General features: G+C 32.8%; 1 protein-coding gene across 1 annotated transcript in view; it reads left to right on the forward strand.

Moving 5' to 3' along the window:
- Window positions 1-12238, forward strand: part of LOC126883280 (sterol O-acyltransferase 1-like) — a 76117-nt gene that overhangs the window by 16998 nt on the left and 46881 nt on the right. Inside the window, exons 3-5 of the mRNA XM_050648619.1 lie at window positions 4233-4385; window positions 6168-6304; window positions 12070-12209. Of these exons, the coding sequence (XP_050504576.1) occupies window positions 4233-4385; window positions 6168-6304; window positions 12070-12209 (430 nt within the window). The remainder of the gene's footprint in view (window positions 1-4232; window positions 4386-6167; window positions 6305-12069; window positions 12210-12238) is intronic.

Raw genomic sequence — 12238 nt, forward strand, 5'->3', positions numbered from 1 at the left:
AACGGATCGATATGAAGGGACCATTTGAGGTTGCTGTCTAAAAAAATACCAAGGAATTTTAAATTACGATTGTCGTAAAATAGCAAAGAATAATATTCTCATTCCGCTGTATTTCATCTTAAAACAATCATGAAATTATGACATTTTTTTCATTTTCATTAAGGCTTTACATGATATAGACTGGAAGATATTATACAGAAGTTCAGCCACGATTTTGTAAGTCCTGCCTTTTGCAATACTGGAAGGGTAGACGATGTACTTACAATCTGTGGAAACATCCACAAATTTCCTGTGACATTTTCCTGTAAAAATTAGATTTTCCCAAAAAATAAAAATAGGGTTTTGCGATGAATTTCTAAGTCCTGCCATATCCATAGATAGACAGGATACTATCGATTTTATGAAGAAAATTTTTTGGGCAGGAGGGTTGCAAACGGGGTAATGGAGTATATATGTATACAAACATGTAAGGAAAATAATGAAATTTTCATGATTTTCTAGGTCCTGCCAACTAAATAAACTAAACATATTTATTTCAAAATTATCAAAAAAAATATTGGCGTGATGTCCCTAATGTTTAAGTATACTTGTCCCTTGGAAAATTCTGCGGAAAATTTTCACCCTGATTCCGTGATTTTCTTAGTCCTGCCTTTACAAAATTATAATACTCAAATACAATCAATACCTTTTCGGTACTCGGCAGGAAGGTTAAACGGTTCTTGTAAGACGGCAGGAGTCTTAGATTTGTAAGAAAATTCGTGAAAAAGTCAACGATTTTCTGAGTCATGCCATTTTGCACATGTTTCAAGAATCTTAATATAAGTCTATTTACAAAGAGGCAGGATGGTTTTATGGTTATTTTGTATACAGGGTGGGGCATTAGTGTGACAAAGTCCAATTACTCGTTTGTCGTAAGATATACGAATAAAGTTATTTAGGTAAAACATGGGCCACAGATAGGACTATGATTTAACAGTATTTTCTAATATACAGGGCTACCCGTTTTCACAGGGTGACACAAATTTATGTTTTTATAAATGGAATACCCTGTATATTTTTACATTTTTGGATTCTACTCGATGTTCTCTTTAATAAAATATAGTGTTTTGAAATATTATACGAGGTAGTTTAAAATATAATTACGTTTTTTTGTTAATTTTGTAGGAACATTCAAACCCTATACATATTGTTAGTGATTTGATATCCAAACTTCTATTAGTTTATGTTTAAACGATTTTTAATATAGTCTACTATTGTCAGTTATTAATAGTATACCAAAATGTTTAATTTTAGTATACGGGGTTGGTTGAAACTCGGAATTAGTATTTTCTGAGTTTTCTTAAATGGGCCACCCTATATTTTAGTATTATAATAAAATGATATTTTATGGTACCTTTTTATTTATTAAGCATTTTCTGTACCATATTTATATATTAATTTCGGCAGTAAATTGATATAGACAGATTATTCAGGTGGTTTTTGGGGTTTCTGAACAAGAATGTCACATTAGAACAGATCTTTACCTAGTGCTCGGGGTGACTAATATACACGCCATATTCTTAAATTTCGAGGCTTTCAGACACTAAAGTGATGCAAGTAGATTACTCGAGGAGTTTTGTGGTTGCTGAACATGAATACGCCATCAGAATCGACCTCCAAAAACTCTCTAAATTCGAGATCAGTCACCCTGGGCACCAGGAGCTCCGAGGGTCGGTTGTAATGTCATATTTGTGTTCGGCCATCCCAAAAACCCTCGAATAATCTGTTTTCTTTAATTTATTGCCGATATCCCACGAAACTCCAGATGACGTGCCTTAGCAGCAACTCTGGGCACTAGGTGATTCGGAGGTCGGTTCTGCTTGCGTATTCGTAACTCCATATACCTCCCAAATAACAAAATTTTGCCCTTAATACACTGATTTTGACAGGTTTATGCACTTTTGGATGCATGTTATGCACTAAAATGCAATTTCCACCCATTTTTATATTGTACACCTTTTATTTGAAATTGAAAAAAGTTTTAAAAAAATAAAAAAAAAACGGTGTATTTGCCGACTTAAAGCAAGAGTAAATTTTAGTACTAGAATACCTCATAATTTAATACTCTACTCTCAAAAATGTCTAAAAATTTAAAGACCAATAAGTTATGAGATAAAATATCCGTTGATCTACCCAAGACGGATGCCTATGACCAGTACTAAAATTCACAATTGATAAAATCGATTCATCTCTGGAAGAGAAATAAACGTAGCAGTTTTCTTTTTCCTAAATAGAATTTTTCTAAATTCTTTTAAACTCAAAAAACCAAAAAATGAAAAATTTTTTAAAATCGATTTTTCTAGAACACTGCATATTCTTCTGAGTTAAAGCAAAAGTACCTTTTAGTACAAAACTATCCCAGAATTTAATAATCCAGTGTCAGAAATGCTTAAAAGTTAGACAGAAAAGTTATTCGATAAAATATCCGTTTCCGTACCCAAAACGGACCCCTATGACCGGTATTAAAAATTGACAATTGATAATTGACATTTGACAATTGACCTCTGGAAGATAAATAAATGTACCAGTTTTCGTTTTTCCAAATAAAAGCGTTCTGTAGCTATTTTAAAGAAACTAATTACAATACTTCGATATGCTTCTTCTAGACGAAGCATATTGAAGTAGAGGTCGTCCACCGACCAGATGGTCTGATGACATCAAACAGATCGACAGAAACTTGATGCAGACAGCACAGAACAGAAATGCATGGAGAAGACTGAGGGAGACCTATATCCAGCATTGGATATATCCGGGTTGAATTATGACGATGATGAATTACAAGACGCCATCTTTAAAGAGCTTTAGCTTTCCACGGAAGCATTTTTGAACTAGGTGAATTAAGTTAAATTTTCTTAAAATTATCTGAGGAATCTCCGGTTTTCATTTGTTATGAGAGCTTCTGGACACCCTTTATAATATCATGGGTAGGTAAATTCCCTACTATAACCAATAAATTGTAAAAATTGTTTATTTACTTTTATTGCGTTTACTTAGATAAAAATATGATCTAATCACTGTTCACAAAATCACTTAAAATAAAGATGTTACAGTTTGCTATTAGATTTGAAAAGTGTGTAAAAATTCCGAGACATTATTCAGGAAAATAATATTTAATAGGATACGATTGTTTTAATGATATACAAATTAATTTTTTGTATTATTCATCTTTGCGGTTATCCTGCCAAGTTGTAAACGGTTTTAGATTAGTGTTTTTTTAAGCATACTCGCCATGGTATGACTCAGAAAATTGTGGTGATATGAATATGTTTGTATAACACCCTGAAATAATTTTACAGACACACAATTTAATTTTTTTTATACGAAATAACTATACAACCATCCTGCCTCTTTGAAAATAGATTTATATTAACCTTCTTGATATATGTGCGAAATGGCATGACTTAGAAAATCGTGTAATTTTCCACGAATTTTCTTACACATTTTTTAACTGCATATGGTAAAAAAGGTGTAACTAAACATCCTGCCATTTTGAATAATGTCTACTGAAATTATTTATTTTATAACAAAATTTATTTTATGACTTAGAAAATCACGGAAGCAGAGTGAAAATTGTATACAGAATTTTCCAAGAAACAAGTGCAGTTAAACATTAGGTGACGTCACGCCAACATTTTTTTTTTGGTCATTTTGAAATAAATATGATTAATTTATTAAGTTGGCAGGACTTAGAAAATTATGAAAATTTCATTATTTTCATTACATGTTTGTATATCTGTATACTCCCTTAGTCCTTTTGCAACCGTCCTGCCCAAAAAATTTTCTTCATAAAATAGATAGTGTCCTGTTATTCTATGGATATGGCAGGACTTAAAAATTCATCGCAACTCCCAATTTTCTTTTTCATGGAAAATCTAATTTTCACAGGAAAATGTCATAGGAAACCCGTGGATTTTTCCACAAATTTTAAGTACCTTCTCTAACCTTCCAGTATTGCAAAGGGCAGGACTTAGAAAATCGTGGTTGAACTTCTGTTAATATCTCCCGGTTTAATAGCAGGAAACCAAAAATGTTGTCAAAAGCTGATATTATTTCGAAATATTATTGTTAAATTGCAAAGTGATTCGAAAATGCATCATCGCGAAGAAATGAATTAGATTATATATATTTTAGAATATTAGTTAATTGTTGAAATGTTTGTTTTTAAATAAAACCTATTTCTCAACTTTTTTCAGATTACCGGAGAAGATATTTGAAGTAAGAAAATCAATTTTAACTGAGCTCTATGAAGACAATATTCACACAAGAGCTATTATTAACTTTATTATTGGATTTTCTGTATTTAATATGGTTACTCTGATATTAAAGGACTATGTTTATTATGGCAGGTAATTTTGAAATCCTATTTTATATTGATGCTAATGCCTTTCACAGCCGTGAACAAATATGCAAATCGTTAAGTTTTTAATGAATATTTTTGTTTACTCGTTATTTTTGACCCACGTACATACTATCCCAGTAGGTACGTGGGGTATCATAGAAAACCAATCACCCCTCTCGTTTGTCTCAAGAAATCGACTCTGAAGCAGGGGCGGTTTCTCCATTGGTTCACTTGTGCAGTGAACACCCAATCAAATTTCATTAAAATCTCTCTCTTCAGTCCTGACCCCCCGGAGGGAGTGTAGTGGTCGACGTGATGTCGTGTATGCATAAGTCTTTTGCATATCCCTGTAATCTGATCGATCCATCTTGTTGGGGATCTTCCTCGTGATCTTCGGACTTCCACCTTTCCTTGTATAATGAGTCTTTCCATGTTTTCTGTGTTGGCTCTCATAACATGTCCAAAGTATTTTAATTGTTGGAGATGGACTTTACTGGAGATCCGTTGCCTAACTTTCTTAAAAATCTCATAAATATCATTAAAATATTTTTTCTTAAATCTCATAAATATCATAGTATCATTAAAATATAACTGTATTTATTAATCACATAATTTATTTGCACAACACCGCTACGCTAGATGCACGTGGTAAGTGCAAAATTCAAATTGAACCCAGCCACTAGAAGAACGAGAGCTCTTAAATCCGTGAACCAGCGATTCTCCTATCTTAAAACATTGAGGATTTGTGCACTGCACACAGAGACCGGGGCGGAGCGTTTCGATTCACAGTTTGGCATTTTTTATTGTAGGAATTTATTAAATACAACATTGGTAGGTAGTTTTCTTAGGATGGAGCCTTATTCAGTGAAGTTTATAAAAGAAAATGCAAATAGTTTTGAAAATCGACTTCTTATAAAAAGAATGGACTAACTTGGCCGGAGATAAACTTGGTACAAGAATGTGCAATAAGAAACAAAAAGTTTAAACATTGTTTTAAAGTTGAACAATATAGAAAAACTTAGTGATTATGCAGGTGTGATAAACTACTTTCTTTATTTTGTTTTCCATGTTTAGTGTTTTCAAAGAATAAAACTATAATTTCAATCTCGGTCTTTGGATGCCGTTAAAATAAACGGATTTTTAAACAGTTTTGACAAAGTCATCTCAATATTCGTAACTTCTGCGTCCACCTTCACCACCGAAGAAGCGCCATCATTCAGTAGGTATCATATTCTGCACAAAACAAAAAAAGTGTGTGACATCCTGACTAATCGGGTCAAAGATAGGTTTCATTTTACAGAACATTTTTTGGCGAGGCCCCAAAAGTTGTTCGCCTGTGGCGCTTATTCACTGTTTGTATAATTACATTCTTTAATTGAACACCCTCCTTAAATTACCACGAGCCGCCACTGCTCTGAAGCTTAGTTTTTATTTAAACTTGGCTAGTTTTTTGGCTGAGGGCCGGAGTAGCTCAAACAGTAGCATGTCTGACTTCCATGCAGGTATAACTGGGTTCAAATCCAAGCGCCGGCGCCGGCCAGAACAGCTAGACATTTTTAAAAAATGTCTAAAGGCCTCAGGTCGACTGAGCCTGAATAAAATTAGTACCTTGGGTAAAACCGGGGGTAATAATAGGTGGTTGAAGCGTAGCACTGGCCCTGTTACCTTCCGTGTATACCGTAAGCCCTAGATATAGAAGACTACCCTGCTATAATCCCAAAGCCGCGTTAGCGGTATAAAACGGGAGACTATGATTATTATTATTTACATACATTTTGTTTCTTTTTAGGTTGTCGTCAGCTTTTATTTTAATTTTTAATCAATTTGCCAAACTACCTGTTACTTTTTTAATTTGGATATTACTTAATTTACTAATATTTGCCTGCTATTACGTATACTTATTGTGGGGTAAACTTAGAAGGAAAGGTAAGTCATATATTACAATGACTTTAATTTTTCTTGTTTAATACATTTTTTTCGATTTTTGTTCGTTTTTTGTTCTTTGGTACCACCCTGACATTCGGCCACCCTGTATAATTATATATTTTAATGTTTATATTACTGAAAAGATAATTCCATAATCTTTTAAATGAGTTATCACACGACCACTATTCTAATTTAAAAAAATTATCGATTAGATACAGATGCGTCCTCACGGCCAGATGGATAGCGTCACTAATACGATATATACACACACACCCAAACTTATATGGAATCACCTGATATTTCTTATTATTTCGGGCGATTTTAAAAAAACGAACACACGAAGTCAAACAATATTTATTTTAAAGCAATTTAATAACAAATACATAACAATTAAATAAACCAATAACGTATTTAACAAACAAATTGAATGTAGTTGTTTTAAAGTCAATAGCATACAAAATTTCAATGTAAAACGAATAATGTTGAATTTGTTTTTATTTATTTTTTTTGTATTTTGTGGTAGTCAGTGTTATCACCTCTAGTCCTTATGCAAGCTTCAGTTTGCGTGGGCACGTTCCTAATCAAATTATCAACATTTTATTGTGGTAGGTTGCTCCATCCTATAAAAGCAGCTTGTACTAGCCGTGCGGTGTTTTGTGGATTATCCCGGCGAGCTCTAATTTTTCTTTTAAGCATATCCCACAAATACTCTATAGGATTAAGCACGGGTGAGCAAGCAGGCCACTCCAAACAAGGGATACCTTTTGCTTCAATGATGTCTCTAGTCACTCTAATGGTATGTAGAGGTCCATTATCATGAAATAAAATTAAATTTTCTCCTGTTGCGCCTCTCCAGAGCCTGACTACAGGTTATCAATATACCTGTGAGCAGTTAAAGTTGATTGGATGAAAATTAAAGGAGTTTTTTTACGGATCACAATTCCTCTCCAGAACATTACACTTCCCCTTGTACATTTGTGAACAGATCTGTCAGTTTTCGCTCTTGCTTGTCTTCCTCGACCTCTAAGTACACGATTTCGTGGGTCATCTGATTTTCCATCTGATTACATTAAATTCTGACTGTTTTTGAAAATAGCACATTTTGTCAATTCCCAATGTTCCAGTTTTGGTGGTGAAGACACCAATTTTGGCGATCAATCTTGTGCTGCCTGGATAACTCGGGAACCCATAACTGTCACCTGCTGTATACTTCTTGGTATGAACTCTTCTTCTTATCCTTTCAACTGAAACAGTTACACATGTAGCTTCCAAAAGCTGCCTTTGGAGCTGCAGGTGAGAAATGGTTGGGTGCCTTCCAGCTGATTGGACCATTAAACGATCATGGAGAGCCGTTATTACTTTTGGCGACTTTCCCTTGCCTTATTTTTCAGCTTTCCTAGTTCCTGTTACCTAGCATATGTTTTGGACAGAACGCCCTGTATTACGCCTAGCTCTGCAGCTATGTCCATCTGAGAACATTACTTTCTCCACAAGACCAATATTCTTTCCTCGTTGTAAGTTCTATAACCCCACATGAGGCATATTTTCGTTTTTGGACGCAAAAGTTAGTTTATTTATTTTCGTTCAACTTGCAACTCAAGCAAATAATCTATACCGTACCGGGCTGTACTATCCGATTGTCTTGTGTATTTGTTTATTTTCAATAAAAACCTTTAATCTTCGCAACAATAACAAGTTTTTTCAAAAGAAATCAATATTGCTTTGAAATACATGGTGATTCCATATAAGTTTGGGTGTGTGTGTGTATATGTAACAAAATCATAATTTAAAAATATAAGTCGGCCTGTTTCGGGATTTTCTCCAAAATTGCCCATTCTCAAAAAATGAATTTGTTCCAAAATTTTTTCCTCACTTTATATTTTTATAATGTTGTGTATGTGTATGAAATTCTCTCCTTATCCAGTGTGAGGCAGATAAAAGTCCTATTAGAAATATTTCGAGAACTAAAGGCGACAGGATTATGAAAATCGGAATAAGGGGTTTTGAAGAGTGATCTATTCAATGAAAATATTGTCATCTATTTGCTACTTCCGGTTATACCGGATTGTAAAAAATTTTTAAAACATTCATTTTCAAGATATTTGAAATACGCATTTTACCTATTTTTTAAAATTAGAATATAATAAAAACTTTCTGATAAACGTTAATTTGCTTATAACTATTTTTTTTAACATTTAAAGATTATGCAAAAAAATAAAAAATTTATTTTGTCGACAAAATGTTAAATAGGCATCTCATCTTTATAAGATTTCAAAGTTTGATCAGTGTATCATAATTATTTTGGTTATTATTGCGACCGTAAATTATTAATTAACAATTGAATTGTTGCTAAAATATTAGTTCAATTTTCACCAGTTTCTGGAACTATAATCCAAACCAAGAAGGCTTTTAAGTCACCAAATTATTTAATTATTGGTAGATAATTACTTATCTAAAACGTTATTTGAAAATTAAAGATTTTGTTGGGAAAACCCGCATTTTCCGAGGAAAATTTTCGTCGTAGCAGATCGGAGAAAACATACGTCTATGCAGAATTTAATTGCGGTGAATTTTTATTTGAGTGTTTTTGTTGTAAAGTTAAAATCTTCGGAGTTATAGAGCAATTATTGAAAATAACACGATTTTCTGGCGCCGTTTTGTTTATAAAAAAAGTAGCACACTATCTGCGGACTTTGCATACCTATATTATTAATATATATAATCATAAGCTTCGATTCCAGCAATAAAATTTCTGGTAAATAACTTTTCCCAAAAATGGCCTATTCTCCGATAATCAGCCCAGACTATTCCTGTTGTTAACTAAAAAGGGAATAGCTCCTTGGGTTGGCTGTATACCACATAGTTAAAAAAACTCTAACACCGAAGTAAAACAACTTCTATGTAATAGGTATGTTATACAAATCCTAAAAAATCCCAATGGATTCTATAAAAAGTGTTCAGAACAAACGTTTTCGGACCTATCAGTCTATCATCAGTGAACTCATATACTTGCTAACTAGCCCCAGAAGCAAACAATGGTTGTAATTATAATTCAATCTACATGCTAGTGTGCAGGGCTGCTTTATCCATTAAGCAATATAGGCAGTTGCCTAGGGCGGGAAATTGTGAGAGGGCGGCAAAAATACTGTACAAAAAAGTATTTGTATATAAAAATTAAAATCGAATAATAAGTATGTATGTTCATCCATCAATGAAATAGAAGTGGGCATTCATTTCTAAATGGAATAAAACATATTGGATTCATACCAAAAATAAAACAAACATAGCATTTTGTTATCTTAACACTATTCATTCAAAAAGAGGGAAGTCATAAATTTAGTGATTATTCGGCCGCCGGCAGCTCGGCAAAGGCGGTGGGCCATTGAACACTTCAATATTTCACATTTTGCAGAAACTAAAGATTTGACTTGACTACAGTAGGACATCGAGTTAGAGTTGGGATTTTCAAACTGTATTATAAGTAGATAAGGTTCGTGTCGTCGCACAGATATACTCCAGGGAAATAAGCAAGAAACAGACTATGCTCGAGACACTGAAATATCGAGGTAGTTGAGTACTTTTTTAGTTATTGTTGACTGTTGACCTATAGGATGAAAACCTACATGTTTCCTGTCTAGAGTTCGCGTCCGTTTTTTTTATTATTGACAATTTAGTGTAATCAACGCGATTTTTTCTACTTTTTGCACTCAATTTAAAAAGCTAAATAGTTGACATAAAACTACACAATTTATTTTATTAGAACATTGAAAACCCTTCAAAATGACGATTTTTTAAGTCAAAAAGTTAATTTGCTGCTTCGTAAACTGCAAAATAACTGAAAATCGTTATTTATTAATAAATTTTCCTAAAACTAACTTGAAACTGTAGTGTTTCACTCAAAGTTGGGTATTGGAGTACATAACAAGCCCTCAAAATTTGAGACCGATCCATTAATTAGTTTAAAATTATTCTATTTGTTTATCCCAGAGGCCTTTGTTTTGCAATAACAAATGACATAAAATAATAAAGATAGGACAATTCTGCGTATGCCGAATGAAAGTAAAAAAGTGATATTATTAAAATGTATTAAGAAAAGGTAAATAATTATCTAATATAGTAAAAAAACCTAGTTTATAAACATTTAGAATAACATTAAAATATTTTCCGTAGAAAACATCTTCTTACATATTCAAAAAGGTGATATTTTACTGGAATTTTTAAAAATGTAGTTCAAATGGTGACCAGTCATGGTAAGTGAAGGGGAAGCTTCTGCCTTAATTGCACTAAATTGTTAATAATTAAAAAGCGAACGTGAACTCTAGGCAGGAAACTGTAGGTTTTCATCCTATAGGTCAACAATAATTAAAAAAGTTGTCAGCTACCTGGCGGGAGCCGACAAATGCATGAGTTCAAAAACTAAAAAAGCAACTTAAAACTACTACCATTTTCTATATCTTGGGATCTACTCAATGGATTTTGATATTTCTTCTTTTAATTTGTATTTACTTTTGTGTACATTACAAATATGCAATTTGTCTAGACATTTATTAATTAATAAACAGTCTAATTTTTTTAAACAATTTTTGAAAAAATAATTTTTTCTCAAAAATCCATTTTTTGTAATGATACTATCATTATTAATCATAGAAAAAGTTAAGGTATTCTTTAAGTATTCTAGACAGGACACGGGTAGGTTTTCTTCATATAGGTCTACAATAACTAAAAAAGTAGGCAGCTACCTGAATATATCAAGTATGACGCAAGAACGCTAACGATTTATCAATTTTGTCAAGAAAAAATTTTTTGTGAAAAGTCTTTTTTTGAAAAAAGTCTGTGATGTGATCGAACTGGAACGACAATTTTTTCTCTTATATAGGTATATAAATATCGTAGTTTAAATCCATTTTTAGTGTATTCTTATTTAAATAAAAATTTCTGCAATTTTTTTCGCAAAAATTGTACATGTTTGAAGGGCGGCTACTAGAGAATTGCCTAGGGCGTCAATTAACCAAAACGCGGCCCTGCTAGTGTGTTGAAATTAAGAAGGCTTCACGCCGATGTTAGAAGATACCTCTGGGAATATGGTAAATCTTTAAACGAGGGATTGGCAGACTTATCCCTTTGCCAAGTCATGGATTGGCAGACTTAGACTTGGCAGACATTCCGTGCAGACATTCCGTGGCCAAAGATGGTTGCTAAAGTTTTAGTTTAGGAATGTACCATGTTTCCAGATGTATCTTCTAACATCGGCGTGAAGTTTTCTTTATTTCAACACACTAGCATGTAGATTGAATTATAATTATAACCATTGTTTGGTTCTGGGGCTAGTTAGCAAGTATACGACTTCACTGATGATGGACTGATAGGTCCAAAAACGTTCGTTTTTAACACTTTTTATACAATCCATTGGGATTTTTTAGGATTTTTATAATATACCTATTAGATAGAAGTTGTTTTACTTCGTTGTTAGAGTTATTTCCTTTTGTCTTACACCCATTTCGTCAGATCTTCTCTGGCTTCATCTTTTCACCTTTTTCTATGCCGTCCTATAGACCTTCTTCCTATCTGGATTTTCTCAAAATGTTCAATGTTCCAGGTTGCTGTTCTTATTTTTTTTTCCTTTCCAAATCCTTGTCTCTTTCTCGCATGGGTCATGCCGAAATGTTCAGTCCCATTCAGAGTGTTCTTATTATAATTTAAGCTGTGTTAATAAATTAATAAATTAATAAAATTTATAATTTAAACATTATATTGTACATTTTTAGTTCCAAATACATGGTTTTGGGATAGAATATGGCTCGTAGTTTTTATTGGATATATTATTATAATGTTTTATGCCACAACGATTTTAGTTATACATTTAGAACTGCAGTTTGCCACAAGATTGCTAATTTTATCCGAATCGGTAAGTATACTAATTACCACATAAAAATC

The sequence above is a fragment of the Diabrotica virgifera genome, chromosome 4 (genome assembly GCF_917563875.1).
Source record: "Diabrotica virgifera virgifera chromosome 4, PGI_DIABVI_V3a".
NCBI classification, from domain to species: domain Eukaryota; kingdom Metazoa; phylum Arthropoda; class Insecta; order Coleoptera; family Chrysomelidae; genus Diabrotica; species Diabrotica virgifera.